Source organism: Neophocaena asiaeorientalis, unplaced genomic scaffold (assembly GCF_003031525.2).
Source record: "Neophocaena asiaeorientalis asiaeorientalis breed wild unplaced genomic scaffold, Neophocaena_asiaeorientalis_V1.1 scaffold436, whole genome shotgun sequence".
In the NCBI taxonomy this organism is placed as follows: Eukaryota; Metazoa; Chordata; class Mammalia; order Artiodactyla; family Phocoenidae; genus Neophocaena; species Neophocaena asiaeorientalis.
This window is the reverse complement of record NW_020172473.1, coordinates 349,976-369,670: the sequence shown is the minus strand read 5'-3', so window position 1 is coordinate 369,670 and position 19,695 is coordinate 349,976. Positions and strand designations below refer to the sequence as shown.

General features: G+C 45.4%; 1 protein-coding gene across 4 annotated transcripts in view; it reads left to right on the top strand.

Moving 5' to 3' along the window:
- Window positions 1-23: 23 nt before the first annotated feature.
- The window catches only part of SIPA1L2 (signal induced proliferation associated 1 like 2), a 109,260-nt gene continuing 89,588 nt past the window's right edge, over window positions 24-19,695 (top strand). For all 4 annotated transcript variants that reach the window (XM_024738165.1, XM_024738164.1, XM_024738163.1 and 1 more), the window contains exon 1: window positions 24-1,703. In XM_024738165.1, the coding sequence (XP_024593933.1) occupies window positions 227-1,703 (1,477 nt within the window). In that variant the 5' untranslated portion in view covers window positions 24-226. The remainder of the gene's footprint in view (window positions 1,704-19,695) is intronic.

Sequence of the window (19,695 nt, the reverse complement as noted above, 5' to 3'; positions counted from 1 at the left end):
ATTCAGGTAAAGGAACTGGCCAGACGTCTTAAGGGATGCTTTTGAAAAGGAGAGAGGTGTTCAAAATTATTACAGCAACTGAGGAGCAGGTTGGTTTTGGAGGAACTGCACTCTGAGGATGTCTGCTTCCGTACAAGCATAGAAGAAGCCTTTGTAAATAACAGTGTCACTGGATTTACATCAGTCTTTCCGGCGAGACTTGGAGCTTCCTGCGTCATCGGTAGACATGAGTGACCCCAGGCAGTCACAGGAAGAGCAGCAAAAGGTCGGCAGAGCCTCGTCGAAGTTCAGGGGTCCTCCCAGAGTCATGCAGTCCGATGATTATTTTGCTCGAAAATTTAAAGCCATCAATGGCAACATGGGACCCGCCCCTTCCTTAAGTGCTTCCAGTTCCAATGAGAACGGTGGTCCGGCTAACGGTACCCCGGCCGTGCCCAAGATGGGTGTCAGAGCAAGGGTGTCTGAGTGGCCTCCTAAAAAGGACTGCTCCAAGGAGCTGACCTGCAAGGCCCTGTGGGAAAGCCGGTCACAGCCCAGCTACGAAAGTGTCACGTCCATTATGCACAACGGGCAGAACAACCAGAGTGAGCGCCAGCAAGAGGAACCACTCGACCTCGACTTCGTGGAGGCGAAGTCTACCGTCGGAGACATCTTCGTTCACTCTCCACAAAGAGGACTGCACCCCATAAGACAGAGGAGCAACAGTGATGTTACCATCAGTGACATCGACGCGGAAGACGTCCTAGACCAAAATGCAGTGAACCCCAATACCGGGGCCGCCCTGCACCGGGAGTACGGGAGCACGTCTTCCATCGACCGGCAGGGCCTGTCGGGGGAGAACTTCTTTGCTATGCTCCGAGGCTACCGGCTAGAGAACTACGACCACAGGGTGATGGCCCCGTTCGGGTTCCCCGAGTTTTTCCCCTGCGACCCTGCAATCTCCCCCAGCCTTCACGCCGCAGCACAGATTTCTAGAGGCGAATTCGTGCACGTCTCAGGATTAGACTATATGGACAGTGCCCTCCTCCTGGGGAGAGACAGGGACAAGCCTTTCCAACGGAGGTTGAAGTCGGAGTCCATGGAGACGTCCCTCTTCCGCAAGCTGCGGACCGTGAAAAGTGAGCACGAGACGTTCAAGTTCGCCTCTGAGCTGGAGGACGGGCGTCTGGAGAGGGGCGTCCGCCCTTGGAACTGCCAGCGCTGCTTTGCACATTATGACGTCCAGAGCATCTTGTTTAATATCAACGAAGCCATGGCCACGAGGGCGAACGTGGGGAAGAGGAAAAACATCACCACCGGGGCCTCGGCGGCATCCCAGACCCAGATGCCCATGGGCCCGACGGGCAGCTGTGACTCCCCGCTGGGGAGCAAAGAGGACCTCAACTCCAAAGAGAACCTGGACACGGACGACGGGGACGGGAAGAGCAACGACCTGGTCCTCAGCTGTCCCTACTTTCGGAATGAGACAGGCGGGGAGGGCGACAGGAGGATCGCGCTGTCCAGGGCCAACTCGTCCTCCTTCAGTTCCGGGGAAAGCTGCTCCTTCGAGGCCTCACTCAGCTCTCACTGCACCAACGCGGGCGTCTCGGTCCTGGAGGTGCCCAGGGAGAACCAGCCAATCCACAGGGAAAAGGTCAGGCGCTACGTCATCGAGCACATCGACCTGGGGGCCTATTACTACCGCAGGTTCTTCTACGGCAAAGGTAAGGGGCCCTGTGTGTCCCGGGGCCGCTTCCCTGGGGCCCCTTGTGGTATGCGGCTTTGGGTCGGAGCCTGTCCGAGGCCGTTGTCCACTAGGTTGGAGCTTGTTCTGTGTCACAGAGCCTCCATTGCTGCCGGACTGATCCCTTCTTTATTTATTTTTTATTTTTTTAATTTTTTGGGCCACGCCATGCAGCACACAGGATCTTAGTTCCCCAACCAGGGATGGAACCCGTGCCCCCTGCGGTGGAAGCGCGGAGTCCTGGCCTCTGGACCACCAGGGAGGTCCCAGATCCCTTCTTTAGAAATCCCCAGTTCCCTGCCTTTGCTGATCCCTCGTCCCTGATGTGGAAACGTCTGCTCTTTCCTTCTCTCTGCCAACGTGTGAGTGTCACGGACGTCGGACTCCACTTAGGTTTACCCCTTTTAGGGAGTCTTCGCTGATGAACTCCATTGCTCTTTCATTGCTCTGAATAATCTCTTACACTGGTTCTAGTTCTTTTCCCTCTCGTTTTTTCTGTACTTTTCTCCTACACCTTTGCTTCATCTTTTTAATTTTACGTCTTCACAGCTCCTTCTGCCTTGTACGTAGTGGAAGCGTTAAGTGAATCTTTGTGGAAAGAATGTATGAATGTATAACTTAGTAGGCTGGACAAATTTAGCCTTCTTGCAGTTTTACACATAGGCCTAAAGGTTCAGATACAGACATTTCCTTGGTATTGTGATTTCAGAAATTCTTCAAGTACGCATAGAATAAATGATGTCTATTTTATTTGTATGCTTAGCCTTGAAGGATGCATCCCTCAGAAGTCATGTAGTTGAACCCCCAGCCTTTCAATGTGTCGTTAGTCATGCCAGGGACATGAGACGCCACTCCGTCTTACAGGCCCACAGAGAAACGTGTACCACGCGCACGTCAGTAACACACGCCGAACAGAACACCCAGGGACTCTCGCCCTGTCTTCTTAGTGGGTGTGACTTGCTTCCGTGGCCTCTCCCTTCTAGGACAGCATACTCTTTGGGGCTTAGTTTTCTGTTTGCGGTTTCACCTGCCACCCCTCTCCATTCCCAGGTGTTACCTCTCTTAGAGCACGAAGGAGGCAGAGGTGGCCCAGTCAGTCTCGGGGGGCCTCTCCTCCTTCTGTGCCTTCTGCTGTGGATAAATTCCAGCTGAGTGTACTTAGAATTCATTTTAGTATTGGTTTCTGTCTTCAGAGTGCTTGCCTGCAACCTTTGACTCCAGCTGTTTCTTTTTGGGGTTGGTCGGGCTGTAGCTCTAACCTCAGGAGGTCACTCCATCCACTTCAGTCCCTGGAGCCTTCTTAGTGCTTTTTCCCCCGGACTACAAGCTGGACCAAGTGCAATTATTAAATTAATCATTCCCCCCCGCTCCTTTTGCATCATTCCAGATTTAACCAGTCATCCATAATCATAATATTATGAAATCATATTAATCAATGGAATGAATAGAATGTTGATAAGCGACGTAGCTAAATAAGCAGGCATTTGAATTGTGACTGGTCATGTAGCTTGAGTTGTCTTTCTGGTCTTGTACGGACGACATGATGGGACTGAAATAACTTTGTCAACATCTTGAGTCCCTGGCTGTGTCCCCAACACTCCCGTCTCAGCCCTGGCTGCTGGTGGGAGTCAGCATCACCCACTGTGATGTTACTGCCTTCCAGCCAGTGAATGCACAGAATCTCGGATCTGTTCTGTGCGGGAAATAACCCAGGACTGTTCATCCAGGGGCAGAGGATTATAAAACTCTGCTCACGGATGCTCTCGAGGTGGGACTTAGTTATTTTTGGAAAGGGAGACCATGGAGAAATAGGCTTCCTGCTTAAGATAGTTTGTAAAAATTGTATATGTGTATGTATCTGTATACATGTGTATTTATGCAAATACTTCGTGCCAGCATCTCATTTGTTGTACTCCTTTGCAGAGCTTAGTGTATTAAGCCTACACAGTGTATATGGAATAAAGGACTGATGTCTTCTGGGCCCAGGCAGGGCTGCCACCCTCTGATCCATTTAATGTCCTTGAGGTCTGTTCCACGAGATAGTTTTAGGTCCCTAGATTCTCTTAATTCTCTTGACTGGTTTTCGTAGTTTTTCTCCTGAGCTCTGTCACTTCCTGATAATTGTGAAGAGTTGTCTGTGAGTGGTTTATTTCCTCCGCTTTTCCTGATTTGCTACTGAGGATTTCCCAGGGCTTTAGAAATGACATCATCAAACTTGGTAGATTTTGAAAGTGCAGTAAAACATAAATAAGAAAAAGCTGAGAGTAGACGCCCTGCGGTGAGTTGTAAGTGGGTGTACACGTGTGGTTTGACAGTTCCGGGGTGCTGGGCGCGCTCTGGGTCTGTGAATGAGGCAGACGGCCAAAGTCTAGACTCCTGCACTAAGCCTGCACAATGAAGGTGCGGGACAGCCGTCCCCGGGGTCCTTTGTCTTGTGTGCTGCAGTTCTGTGCTGGGCACGGTGACTGTTGTGTGGCTGATGGGACTCGGGGCCAGGACAGAGCAGGAGGAGATAGAATCAGACCCAGCCCAGCCCTGCCACTCTGTGCTCTCTCCCTGCAGCCCGGGACTGTGCCTGCTTCCTCCTATATTTAGCGATTCCGCTCTTCCCCTGTGGGCCTGTGTGGCTTCAAACTGCAATTGGCTACAATGGCAGCTGCTGCTGCTTTTGCTGGTCTCTCTGTAGAGCCATTAAGGACTAAAGGCAGAGGCAGCAGCCCGGATTCCCAGCGGCCAGGTGGCCGAGGCCTCCTACGTGTGGGACTGGAGCCCAGCTTTTTCCCAAGGATCACAAAAGCATGTGTCTGCCAGATAAAGTGTAATGATTAAATTAATGATTTCCCCCCCATTTTTCACACCAGCTTCAACCACTGGAGTTCATATCTGCCAACACATCACAAGTTGCAGGAACAGCATTGTGTTTAAAAACAGAGGCCCTGGGCAGACTGTCACAGAGCACTTTTGCAGATTTTTTTCTTTCCCTTTTTCTCTTTTCCCTTCACTCAGTTCTTCTCTTTGGAAGCAGGCTTTCAAGGAATCTTTTGATACTTTCCAGAATGCCTTTTCTTTTCCTCCATTCTTCATTGTTCTGTGTGAAACTTCATTTTCAAAAGAATGACATGGCTCCCAATCGCTGGGAAAGGTTTAAAAGACCCAGCTCTCCGAATCTCTTTCTCTCTTTCTCTCCCTTCTTTCAAGTGACGATGCCCTACATCGATTGTCATAGGTAAACTTTTCAGCTTTAATAAGGTGGTTGACTCTTTTTTTTTTTTATTTCATTTTATTTATTTTTTTATACAGCAGGTTCTTATTAGTCATCAGTTTTATACACATCAGTGTATGTATACGTGTGAATCCCAATCGCCCAGTTCATCACACTGGTTGACTCTTTATTGGGTAGTTAACGTGAAATGGCTGACCTTATGTTGAGGTGTATTCCTGTGACACGTAGGCTTTGAACGGCTTTGAATAACTTTGCAAAGGGATTTATGCAGGGGAGTGGCCTGCCACGGTGCCCTGTGGGCAGCATTGCTTGTCTGGGCAAATCCCTCTGTAGCCTTCAGTGAAACGGCTTTTTAAAAGAGCCGGATTGTAGCAAGCTTAGTGAATGCTCTCAAATGTCCCTTCCTTTCGCTGGCGATGACCCTGGTGCCGTGTGCCAGGCCGCTCTGTCCCTCATGGAACTCTAGTGAAACTGCGGTTCCCTCCTGGGAGCTAGGGCCCCCTAGATGGGGATTCCACCTGTGGTCTTGGTTTGAATTGCCTTTAGCTTCCCTTGCAGCACAGCAGACCTCCTGGGGCTCACAGCCACTTAGAGCCGCTGGCCAGCAACTGACTGTCCCGAGTGTGACTGGGGCCGGAGCCACGCGGACAGCGGAGGGATGCCGTGGGTTTCTGTGTGTCTTGCACTTTTTAGGCAATAGTGTACCTGAGAGCTGCTCAGGAGTTCTAAAGCTGCCCGATGCCTTGCTTCAGGTCACGCACACAAGAATGGCTCCTGAAGACGAAGTAAGTCACTTTGGGGTAAACGGAGGTCAAACCAGAGAGAAGGATAAAGCTGCGCCTCTTTGATAACTCAGGGGGGAAGTGAAAAGTGGCTGAATTGTGTCTGAGCCTTTGGGAGCATTATGTATGTGCCTATGGACGTGGAGAGTGGAGGGAATACTAAGATTGACAATATTTATCTTTTTTATTTTGGTTTAGGATTTTTAAATGGCGTATAAATACCATATGATCATTATGGGAAAATAAGGAAAGGTAGGGAAGCAAAAGAAAGAGAAAGAAAACCCCTCCAATCCATAAGAAAGAGACAATTCCCATGAATAGTTTCATCGTTATCCTGCTAGACTCTTCCTGATGCAGGTAAATGGATGTATGTGGAGCTTGCTTTGGGCGCTCATGCTTCCTTCATTGGTACTTCTGTCATTGTGTACACAGCTGCGTCAGCGCTCTAAGAGCCATTAGCAATATCATCATCCACCGCGGGCGCATGGGGAGATGCCAGGTATTTGCCAGCCGTGATCTGGGCAGAAGAGTTAATGACTGTATTTGCTTTACTTCAGAGAAAAATCTTTCAACTTGACAGAAACCTCGTGATAAAGAGACCTATATTTCTTCCACCTGCAGCACTACTCATGTCAAGTATATTAATGAACGTTCATTTTAACAACAGATCTTTACTTGAAAAGCAAATTGCTATAAAGTGTAAATTTCATAAACCTTGAAAAATTATAGAAATTTCAGTCATGGCCTTCCCCTTCTCCACTTGAATGTGGGCTGTGCTTAGTGACTCACCTCGGAAGGATGGAGTGTGGGAAGAGGGGAGAAGCCTGGCAAACATTGCCCCAGCCAGGTGATCCAGGTCAGCATCAACAGGGGCAAATCATGTGGATGGTTTGTACCCTTGATGTGATGGGAATGGCATTTCTGTGGTCTTCCTCTCCAAAAAACATAACCTCAGTCTGTTTAGGGAAAAACATTAGACGCATCCCAACTGAGGCACATTCTACAAAATCCCTGCCCCGTACTCCTCAAAACTGCCACGGTCATCAAAAAAGGGGAAGTCTGAGAAACTGTCACAGTCTAGAGGACCCTAAAGAGACACTATGACAATGTCATGTGGTGTCCTGAATGGGATCCTCAAACAGAAAAAGGACACTGGGTAAAAACTAAAAAAACCTGAGTAAACTGTGGACTTCAGTTAATAATAATATACCAATATTGGTGCATTAATTGAACAAATATACCAAAGTATGTAAGCTGGTAACAGCTAGGAAACTGGGTGAGCGGTATAAAAGAACTCTCTGCTATCCTTGCAGCTTTTCTATAAATCAAAAACAATTTAAAAATCATTTACTTAATTTTTTTAAAATGTAAGTTGTAAATTTTCATGATATATTTAAAATGAGAATCTTTAAAATAAGAAGAAAGAAAAAAATGGATGCAGTTCTTAAAAGTAGCAAACCTCCAGGGCCCTTCCTGTACACACTTGCCATGAGTATCGTTCTCAAACTTACCTTGAGGGGCAGGGGAATTGTTAAGCTTTAGAATTTACTCTTTTTTTTTTATAAGCTAGCTTTAGTTGTTTTTTTAAAAATTTATTTATTTTGGTTGCACTGGGTCCTTGTTGCTGCGCACGGGCTTTCTCTAGTTGCAGCGAGCAGGGGCTACTCTTCGTTGCGGTGCGCGGGCTTCTCATTGCAGTGGCTTCTCTTGTTGGGGAGCACGGGCTCTAGGCGTGCGGGCTTCGGTAGTTGTGGTATACGGGCTCAGTAGTTGTGGCTCGTGGGCTCTAGAGCGCAGGCTCAGTAGTTGTGGCGCGTGGGCTTAGTTGCTCCACGGCATGTGGGATCTTCCCAGACCAGGGCTCGAACCCATGTCCCCTGCCTTGGCAGGCAGATTCTTAACCATTGTGCCACCAGGGAAGCCCTAGAATTTACTGTTTTTGCTATCTGTGTTGAAATACACAAAGACATTCTCTTTGAATTTCCCCTGAAATCTGCAGGTTAAGGTGAGGTGGCTGTGAGGGGCTGTTTGGGATGTTCTTGGCACTCTGGGGTTCCCAAATCTTCACTGAACTCTGTGAAGGAGGCCTTTGTGCCCAGCTCATTTTTTTTTTTTGGAATTTTCTATGACAAGTACAACAAAAGAAGTATGTATCTAGTAGAAATCCTTTGTAAAGAGCTGAATTGGTTTTATGGGGCAGACTCTGTAGTGTGTATGAAAGAGAGTCTTAGTTTGCCCTCTTCTCTCCCCACTGCCTGGTGCTTAGGGGCCCTAGTGTTTATAGTTCCGTCATGTGCCCATGAATAGGACAGAGAACTTCTTTGATTTCCCCTTCCCATCGTAGCTTTACAAGACTTCTTAGGTGTGGGCAGATTGGAATTCTTTTTGAAAAGGTTGGAATTTTTCAGAAAAGAGTGTTTAGCTGCTTCTGAGCAGACTGGGTGTCCAACAGAAGCCACATCCATACCACAGCGTCGGGTGTAAGACTGGCCTTTCCAAGGTCCATTTCTGCCCCTATTACCGAGTCCAAGGTCAGACAGCTGACCACGTGACAAGCCAGTAAATCAAGAAACAACTTGTTGGGGCAAGGAATAGCCACTTTATTTGGAAAGCCAGCAGACTGAGAAGAAGGTGGACTAGTGTCCCAAAGAACCATCTTAACTTGAGTTAGAACGGAGGCGTCTTTTATACCCGAAGGGGAAGGGTTGTGGCTGGTTGTTGCAGACTTCTTGGTCTCGGAATCCTTTGTTCTTGCAGCTCTCCACATAGGTCACCATGTTCCCCGTAAATCTCCAGCAAGACAATTGTTATTCTCTGTTCTGTAACTTTTTATCTCTGTATGAATAGAAAAGTGTTAGACCCTTAAAGGTCAGAGCCTTGAGAATGGGCTCTCCTGTATATTTCAGGCTGCAGGCAACATTCTTAACTTGTAGCCAAAGCAATAAAATACAAAGGCTAAAGTCAAAGAAACAGATCTAATATGGAGGCAGATTTGTTCTTCCTTATTACACCAGCAGCAAAATGCAAGCAAGTTTTCCCAGTTAACTGCCACATCAGTCAAACTATGCAGAAATATTAGTGTATTAATACAAAGGTGAAAGTAAAAGAAACATCCAGTATGGAGTCAGATTTGTTGTTCCCTTATTACACCCCAAGATGCCAGCCCTTAAGCCTTGAAGGCCCTTCCTGTGTCTGGCCCAGCCCTGGCTGCTGGATACGTAGCACCTCCAGCCATTCTCTCCAGGGCCTCTTTTCTGTAAAAATCTTTAAGTTCACTAATTTTTTTAACTACTGTTACCCAGCTCTATGTAAATTTATCCTTTTCTCCAGTGGTAATCTTTGTCCTTAATATTTTAACTGAAGCTTATTATTCGTACATACATCTGCTAAATTAACAAATAAAAGCAAAGAATTCTTCTAGAATATGTATAATAACTCTTGCCCCTTTTGATACCAACCAACTCTTTAGTGGCTGGGGAATTGTCTTTTTGCCAATGGGCAGCGGTGTCTGTCCATTCTCATTGTAGTTGGAGGCCTGTTACCGGCAGGCAGGGTAGCGTATCTTGATGTAATGAGCATAGACTGTTCTGAAATCAGACTCTTGGGTTTACATCCCAGCTCAGTTTTGGACAACTTCTTGAACTTCTTTGTGCCTCAGTTAATCATCTAAAAATGGGATCATAATAAAAATATAAAAATATCTCCTGTAAAGGGCTTAGAACAGTGCCTGTTACATAGTATATATCCTGGTCCTCCCAGGAGTTCTTCAATAAATGTATGAGACTTCTCTCTAAAAAGAAACTAGTGTCCCCACCGCCGGTGCAGCATTTAAAGGGCAGGACTTTATTTTAATGGTTAAAAAGATGAAGAGAGGAAATAGTAGAGAGAACCATATGGCAGGGCGGGCCCCGGGGGAAAGGTGTCTGGTGAAGTCTGCCACTCCATTCCAAACACATTCACTTAAGTTTCACTAATGTGGCAGTTGTGGGCAGGAGGGTACTTTTACATATCAAATGAACCCCATTGCTGAGTGATGCATGGCTGCATTTGCTTTGAATTTCATGCCTGGTGGCTTCTTTTTTTTTTTTCCCCCTCTGGCTTTATACAGTCACTGCAGAAAATTAATAGCGAATTGGACACTATTAAATTCACATGGGGGAACTGAGTACCACCTAACAATTGTACTGTTCTGGGATGCAAATTCTTCCTTTAGCGGACACAATCAACTCAGTTCTTAACCATAGCGCCTGGCCAGTACCTCCACAAACAGAACTCCTGTGGAGGTCCAGGGGGGCTCTTAGCACGGAGGAATCACCCAGCTGCACAGGGGGGTTCAGCCTGTGGGTTATAGTCATATGGGTTCCATGTGGCTGAGGGGGCAGAGGGTAGTGGGGGCTGGGAAACATGTATGCTGTGCTGGGAGGTCACAGTTCCCATCCCCTGCAGCATTTTAGGACTGTATGCTAGTTCATCCTATTCATCCTTTGTCCTCAGATGTGTTCTCAGTCAGTTACTGAGGAGGAACTGATGCTCTCATATTTCTCTAGGAAGAGTTATTAATACTCTAATATTTCTGTATAGTTTGACCCATGCGGCAGTTAACTGTGAAAAGTTCCTTGCATTTTGCTACTGGTGTAATAAGGAAGAACAAATCTGCCTCCATATTAGATGTTTCTTTGACTTTAGCCTTTGTATTTTATTGCTTTGGCTACAAGTTAAGAATGTTGCCTATAGCCTGAAATATACAGGAGAGCCCATTCTCAAGGCTCTGACCTTTAAAGGTATAGCACTTTCGCATTCATATAGAGATAAAAAGTTGCAGAACAGAGAATAACATTTGTCTTGTTGGAGGTTTATGGGAACATGGTGACCTGACCTATGTGGACAGCTGCAAGAACACAGGATTCTGACCCCAAGAAGTTTGCAACAACTAACCACACTCCTCCCTCACCTTGCCTTTAAAAGTGCTTTGCTCTGAAGCCCTTCAAGGAGTTCCGGGGCTTTTGGGGCACAAGCCACTCGTCTTCTCGCGTGGTCCTGCAATAAACCTTTCTCTGCTCCAAACTCCGACGTTTGGGTCTGTTTGGCCTCACTGTGCATTGAGCACACGAACTTGGCATTTGGTAACACTGGTCCAGTGTAGCTGGAAGTCAAGGTCTCTGGAAGGTAAGGTCTCAGAGCACCTAGAACTTACTAAAACCCACCTACCTTGCATTTGTTCAGATCCAAAATTTATTTCGCTCTTTGTCTCACTTAGGAAATAAAAGGAAAGCTGGACAACTACTCGGCTCAATAATGATCTGGGCCTCTCAGCTTTTACGCAGTGAACCCTTTCTTTGCTCTCGTGATGTTTTCTTTCTCCTTCCCATTCTTGTAGCAAATGACGCTAAAAATTATGCATTATCAAAGGAAGTCTTTGATAGCTGCCTTACTTCTCCAGACTTGCAGTTTTTTTAAAAAATAAATTTATTCATTCATTTATTTGTTTTTGTTTTTGGCTATGTTGGGTCTTCGTTGCTGTGTGCGGGCTTTCTCTAGTTGCGGTGAGCAGGGGCCACTCCTCGTGCGCGGGCTTCTCATTGTGGTGGCTTCTCTTGTTGTGGAGCACGGGCTCTAGGTGCACGGGCTTCAGCGGTTGTGGCACGTGGGCTCAGTAGTTGTGGCTCGTGGGCTCTAGAGCACAGGCTCAGTAGTTGTGGCGCACGGGCTTAGTTGACCCGCAGCATGTCAGATCTTCCCGGACCAGGGCTCGAACCCATGTCTCCTGCATTGGCAGGCGGATTCTTAACCACGGCGCCAACAGGGAAGTCCCCAGACTTGCGCTTTTTATTCAAGGTTTTCTTAAAATTGCATCTTCCAAGATACCGTCCTTATGTTCAGGACAGATTTGTTGTCTCATCTTTAAGTTGTGTTCATTTTACTGTGCATGAATTGATTTTTATAATTTAAGTCTTCACGGTAACCTCATCACCCTTGAGTTGCTTTACGTGAGAGAGCTCTAAAGCCAGACTGCCAAGGTTTGCATCCTGACTCTGTCACAGGGGCTTGTGACCTTGAGCACATCATTCACTTTTCAGCGTCAGTATTACCATCTGTAAAAATGGGGATACCTGCTCATAGGTAGGGAGATGAATGAGTTAATTTACATAAGGTATGTTTAATATTGTTATTTTCACTGTAATACCTCAGATTTTCCAAGCTTAGCTAATGCTTTGGTTAAATTTTGGTCAGAGGAGAATTCACATAGCAAAAATGCATCATTTTCCCCATCAAATTAGGTAATTTAATCCATGAAACATTAGCAGGGAGCTTGAGATTCCTGGAGGTTCTCTAATGACTCTTAATGTTATTATCTGCAAAAGCATGTCCTGTTGTTTTTTTTCATTCGTCCATTTATGTATTCACCATTCCCTGTTCACGTCTTTATAACTCCTGGAATGGGGGAGGTGATTTAACAGTTGTTTGGAGGAGAAAGTGACAGAAGATACATTATAGGTAGGAGCTTAGACAGCAGCCACCTGCAGCCTTGGGTTTAACCCAGACAGGCAGTGAGCTGACAATTAAATGATCAACTGACTATTGAAAGAACAAAGAAACATTAAAGGAAAGCTTCTGCTGTGAAGGGCGGTGGGGCATAGTCCACAGCTGCTAGTGGCTCTTGTGGACTTGTTGGTGGTGCCGTGGCCCATATGGCGCTGACACCTCTGAGAAATCACGTGAGGCAGAGCCACGGGGCTTCTCTTTTACATACTGGCCTCGGGAGGCGTGTAGAGTTGAGACCCTCACCTGTTCATTCCAAGAGCGATGGACCCAATACCTCTCCCTTCCAAGATACGACAGTACCTGGAAACAGCCTTTGGGCTAAGGTTCAACGTACCCCTTTTCTTCTCTAAAACTCCTCTGAGTTAGAATTTTTTCTTTTCTTTACTGTGCAGCCAAAGTGCACCACAGAGATAAACTGAATCTCATTTCCTACGCTGAAATCTCGTTAACCAATTTTTTTTTTTTTAATCTGGCCCTGTTGTATTTGCACAATATGTAGATTTTCATTCAGCTTTTCCAGTCTTTTCAGAGCTTCCGTTCTGCCAAGGAAGGATTTTATTTGATTCCCCCTTGAAGCAACTTTATGGAAATCAAGGGCTTGGGATAATGATGGGCTCAAGTGGGTGAGGGGCTCACTGTCCTGTGTCCACAGAGGGGAAGGCTCTTGTGATGCAGACGAACAGGCTGAGCTGTCCTGAAGGGGACCAGGTGTCATTTGAGAGGGTCCCCTAGGCTCCCTCCTGGAGGCCACAGGGAGCACCTTCCCTGCTCTAACCTCCACCGTGTGCGGAACGCCCCGTATGAAAGCTAGACAGAATGTTACAGCGCGCAGCCTAAGATTGTGGTTTCTTTAGAAACACGTGCAGGTAACCTGCTGGCTTTCTTGGTGAGACTGAAAGCACGGAGAGATCCCTTAGAAAATAGCTACGGGGCCTTAGAACTGGCAAGTCCAAAGGTGTGATGGTTTGTACGTAGCAGAAATGTCTTCTCTACTTGCGTTCAGAAAGTGTATGTCTGTGTGAGAGACAGGAAGATCAAAAACAAGTGTGGGTCATGGCTTGGAGAGGTAGACACTAAGGAAGAAATTGTTTTTCTCACCAATTTGCCTGCCATCTTTGGTGGATAGGGTAATATACATATTTTGGGTTCCCCTCATTTAAATAGAAATTCGTTACTGGTAGAAATTATTCAGTAAAATATTATATATGCCACTGCTTTCTTTAAAAGACTACCCTGAATGTGATGTAACCTCTGATTACAGATCAGCTTTTGAGATGAAAAGTATGAATCTCCTTTAGTATGTATGACTCTTGAACTATCAGACTGTTGGGCTTCAAATGACAATGCCCCATAATGCTGTTTACTTGATGTTCACTCCCTTTTTGTCTTTCATTGAGGTTTTTTTTTTGTTGTTGTCATTAATATGCCTGCCTTCAACTATGTCTCTCTCAGGTTAATGATGATAAATGTATTATATATATTTTAGGGGTGGATGAGGTGGGGATGCTGAGGTTAAGAAAGATTATGTAACTAACCCAAGGTTAAGGAGGTGGTAAGTAGGAAAGCTCAGATTCAGAAACCCATCATCAGGCTCATTCGAATTATAGATATTTAGGAGTAAATGAGTTTAGGACTGCTAGTTATACGTGACAATTTCAACACACATGTTCTCTCTCCCCGTTTCAAACACCACAAGAAAATGATAATGAAGGAATACAAAAAGGGCATAAAACCACAAAGGAGCAGAAAACTAGGAAGAAGCCAAAGAAATGCCAAAGCTGATAGAGGAACGGGATGGTTCTGCAGATTAGAGGGCGCCACCTCCAGCCAGCGTTGGAGGGCGGTGTGCGGCAGGGACAGGCCATCAGAAGCTAGCCAGCCCACGACCACAGAGCAGGTACCTTTGAAGAAGGGCTGGTAGGGTGAGCTGTGGTGGAGCAGCCATCTTCAGAGATCTGGGATGTCATGGCTCACGGGCCCAGCTGCTCCACAGCATGTGGGATCTTCCCGGACCGGAGCACGAACCCACGTCCCCTGCATTGGCAGGCGGACTTTCAACCACTGCGCCACCAGGAAAGAACCCGAGATACTGCTTTTGACTAAACGCCCACAGTGGCCGCCGCCACCCCACCCAGGCTCTGCCCCGGGACTGGGTCTCCTCTGTGTCCTGTAGCTGAGTCTTCTCCCCAGTTGTGGCCAACCCACACCCACCAAAACATCTTAGAATTAATAAATGAAATCAGCAAAGTTTCAGGATACAAGATTAATATACAGAAATCAGTTGCTTTTTCATAGACTGATAATGAACTACCATAAAGAGAGACTAAAAAATAACAATCCCGTTTAAAATTGCATCTAAAAGAATAAAACATTTAGGAATAAACAGGAGGTGAAAGACCTATACTCTGAAAATTATAAAACACTGAAGAAGGAAATTGAAGATGATACAAAGAAATGGAAAGATATCCGGTGCTCTTGGATTGGAAGAATATTGTTAAAATGGTCATACTACCCAAAGCAATCTACAGATCAAATGCAGTCCTTATCAGAATACCCATGATGTTTTTCATAGAACTAGAACAAATAATCTTAAAATTCCTGTGGATCCACAAAACACCAAAATTATCAAAACAATCTTGAGAATAAAGAACAAACCTGGAGGTATCACCCTCTCAGACTTCAGACTGTGCTACAAAGCTACACTAATCCAAACAGCATGGTACTGACATGAAAACAGACATACAGATCAATGGAACAGAATAAAGAGCTGAGAAGTAAACCCGCACATTTATGGTCAATTAATTTATGACAAAGGAGACAATATACAGTGGAGAAAAGACAGTCTCTTCAATAAGTGGTGCTTGGAAAACTGGACAGCTACATGTAAAAGAGTGAGATTAGAACACTTCCTCACACTATATGCAAAAATAATGTCAAAATGGATTAAAGACCTAAATCCTGTAGACCATAAAATTCATTGAAGAGAACATAGGCAGAACACTCTTTGATGTAAGTCATAGAAATATTTTTTTTGGATCTGTCTCCTGAGGCAAAAGAAATAAAAGCAAATATAATCAAGTGGAACCTAATTAAACTTAAAAGCTTTTGCACAGCAAAGGAAACCAGTGACAAAACAAAAAGACATTCTACCGAATGGGATAAAATATCTGCAAATGATATGACTGATGAGGGGTTAATAATGAAAACATATAAACAGCTTATCCAACTCAATATCACAAACCAAACAACCCAATTAAAAAATGGGCAGAAGACCTGAATAGACATTTTTCCAAAGAAGATATACAGATGGCTAACCATCACATGAAAAAAATGCTCAACATCACTAATTATTAGAGAAATAGAAATCAAAACAACGATAGATCACCTCACACCAGTCAGGATGGCCATCACCTAAAAGTCCACAAATAACACACGTTGGCGAGGATGTGGGCAAAAAGGAACCCTCCTACACTGTTGGTGGGAATGTAAATTGGTGCAGCTATTATGGAGAACAGTATGGAGGATCCTAAAAAAACAAAAAATAGAACCACCATATCATCCAGCAATTCCACTCCTGGCTGTATATCCAGAAAAAAACAAAAACACTAATTAGAAAAGATACCCACACCCCAATGTTCATAACAGCACTATTTACAGTAGCCAAGACATGGAAACAGCCCGAGTGTCCATCAACAGATGAATGGATAAAGAATTGGTACATATATATAATGGAATATTACTCAGCCATAAAAATGAATGAAATTCTGCCATTTGCAGCAATGTGTTTGTACCTAGAGAATGTTATGCTTAATGAAATAGGTCAGATGGAGAAAGACAAATACTGTATGATATATGTGGAATCTAAAAAATAAAAGAAAAAAAGCAGACTCACTGCCATAGAAAACAAACTACTGGTAACCAGTGGGGAGAGGAAAGCAGGGAGGGTCAGAGTAGGGGATTAAGAGATACAAATTATTTTGTATGAAATAGATAAGCAACAAGGATATATTGTACAGCAATTATATTGTACAGAAATTATAGCCATTATCTTGTAATAACTTTTAATGGAGTGAAATCTGTAAAAATACTGAATCACTATGCTGTATACCTGAAATTAATATACTGTAAATCAGCTATACTTTAAAAAAATTTTTTGAAGGACTTAGCCTCGTCTGGCCGCTGGGCATGATGTTTGCATTGAGTCTGGAACGATGAATAGGAACGTCAAGCGAAGAAAAGTGGGAGAGGTGACAGGCAGAGGGGGCAAAGGCGTGTGAGTGAGGAGACTTAGGAGAGAAGAGCCTAGACAGAGATTGGATGATAGCACTGAGGACTTTAAAGGAGAAGATGGTTTGATGGACGGAAGGGGAGACAGAAGGATAGGCTTTCAAACATGTAAGCATGAAGACAGAGGCAGAATCAGAGAGGACAGCCTGGCTGAGAAGATGCCGGGGAGGAGCGACACAAGAAACCCAGAAGCAAAGAGCTGGGAGATGCCTCATTCTGAATGGGGTCGTTCCAGCGGTCTAGGAAGTAGAGGGTCCCAGCCCAACGTGGGTGGCCAGTGGTGCACACATGGCAGACTGCTAAGGCAGAGACTGGAAGGTGGGTGCTGGCTTTGCCGGCAGACGCCGTGGAGTCCTGAGCAGAGCGGTAGTGTGGAAGAAAGTGAGCGGTGGTTGAGGACCTCTGATGGTTGAGAAAATGGGAAGAGAGAGGGTGATTACTTGAGGAATAGTAATTCTCCTCCCTGGAGGCAGTGGGGTGAAACTGCTGGGGTGAGTGAAATGGTCATGACTTGTATCCGTGCCAGAGGACTACCGTCCACTTCCGAGGACTACCAATTCTTCCTCTCACTGACCTTCTGTTTCCTCCCCAGTTTAAAAAAAATATACTTCACATACAGTGAAATTCACCCCTTTTAAAAGGTGTACAGTTCTCAGAGTTTTGACAAATGAGTGTGTTACGTAACCATCACCACAATCAAGATGTGGGATAGCTCCATCACCCCAGAAAACTCCCCCGTGCACCCCTGTAGACAGCCCCTGCCCCTGCCGTCACTGCTCTGTCATCTGTCCCTAGAGCACCTACTAAGTGTGAGAGCAGCACACACACACTTTAGGATTTTTAGTTGTCACGTATTTGAATTAATAATTGGATGCACTTAATCTGGGCTCTCAGTTTTATCCTGAAAAAGGGTTTTGTTTGTTCACTATTTCTCCCTAAAATAATTTGAAGCTCTTTTGATTTGTCACGGATTTCATCAGATGCCTAACAAGGAACCGATTTGAGCATTTTTGCCAGTCACTTTTTTTTTTCTTTTTAACATCTTTATTGGAGTATAATTGCTTTACAATGGTGCGTTAGTTTCTGCTTTATAACAAAGTGAATCAGCTATACGTATACATATATCCCCCATCCCCTCCCTCTTGCGTCTCCCTCCCTCCCACCCTCCCTATCCCACCCCTCTAGGTGGTCACAAATCACTGAGTTGATCTCCCTGTGCTATGCGGCTGTTTCCCACTAGCTATCTGTTTTACATTTGGTAGTGTATATATGTCCATGACACTCTCTTACTTCGTCCGGTAACTTCTTGAAGTGGGGTCTTAATGTATCAAGCTGATGATAAATAACTCCTCGGGGTAAATAACTCTTTTTTTTTCAATGTATGCTTAATTTCACTGGAGCCCTACAGGTTTGTAATAGTTAACCAGACTGTTACTAGAGTTATCCACGAAAAACAAAGGCTCGTTTCCTATCATATGAGTCTAGAACTAAGTCAGTAATTCACCTTTTAGTCCCTAAAAGAGTCGACTTGCTCTTCTAGCCCTGCCTGGCCTAAAAGGGAAATTATGTCAGTATTTATCTCGTTTGGTTGCAAGAAGTAAAACGTAAATGATCTGCCTTTTAAGATGTAGCCAGTATTCATAAAGCGGCTTTAGGTAATATTTCCCTTGAGTGACACAAGTGCCATTTTTCTTTGTTGAACTTCACCTGTTTTCCACATTCTGAATAACATTCTCTATTCCTTCAGAAATTACTATGGCAGAAAATGTTAGCATAACCCAAAGCCTTTGGAACACCTATGGCTTTTTTTTCAAGCTTACAAACGTTTGATATAGTATGTTTCTTTTTAACTGAAGACCGTTAAGTCAGAAAGATTGGCCAGAACCACTAAGGTGACACTGAAAAGGGATAGAAGCGGTTTTGCCTGTGGGGTGAAAAAAATCAATGTTTTAAGCGTACATCTTGGAGAACGGCCCAGACAGCAGTTCAATAGGAAATAAATGAATAACACCAGGGGCTTTGCATGGACCACTTGCTCTGCACGGATTACTGGTGTGAAGGGTTGCTAAAATCCAGGAGCAGCACGAATAAACGTTTGGCTGATTGCACCCTCTGTTTTGTATGCGTCGGACCACACCTGAGTGTTAAGTTTGGGTCCTTACAGAAGACAACACTTACAAAGTCTGGTTGCAGTGAAGCATGTTTACTTCTTTTTAGCAGCGCTCACTCACGTGTCCAAAGGGATTCTCACAAAGCAATGAGCTTGCTGTCACTGGCAGCGCTCAGACTAGAACGCGTGCTTCGTGAGCGGGGAGTTTTTCTGGATTATTACCCCGCTCCTGAGATAGTGCCTGGTGCACACTTGTTGAGTGTATAAATAAAAGCCTAATGACCATCTCTTAGGAAGAATGTCCTCGGGGGTCCCTGTGCTAGGTGGACAGGAGGGCCCCAGAGTGCATTCCTCTGGTGAGATTGTGTGCATTTAGATCTCTATGGGACCCTGACTTTATGTGAAAGAAATGATGAGCTGATAACATAGTAAACTAAGTTGTAGTATTTTAGGAGATATAATTTGGACCCAGCAACTTAATGACCTTTTATCCATTTTTTGTCGGCTGATCCATTTTGCTTTAGACTCTTAGGTGCTTTCATGACATCATCGTGACAGGGCGGTCTTTGCCACCGCCCTGTGCTCCGAGATGAATCCGGCTCGTCTGAGTGGCTGATTAGCTCACCTCCGCTGCCTTTAATCAGTCAGAGGAGGTGGCCTTCCCAGCTGGAGGGAAACTGTTCAGGCTCGGTTCTTCAAGTTGCCAGGTTCCTTTTTTAACAGTTTCTAAGATGGCAAAACTCTTTCCAGTGATGCCAAACTCAACTTTGGGGCTCCTGCGCGGCTTATGAACTAGTGAGAAGCAGGATGGGAGAATGAAGTAGTAGAAAATGACAGGTTAAAAGTGCATCTGGGGCTTCCCCGGAGGCGCAGTGGTTGGGAGTCCGCCTGCCGATGCAGGGGACGTGGGTTCGTGCCCCGGTCTGGGAAGATCCCACATGCCGCAGAGCGGCTGGGCCCGTGAGCCATGGCCACTGGGCCTGTGCGTCCGAAGCCTGTGCTCCGCAGCGGGAGAGGCCACAGCAGT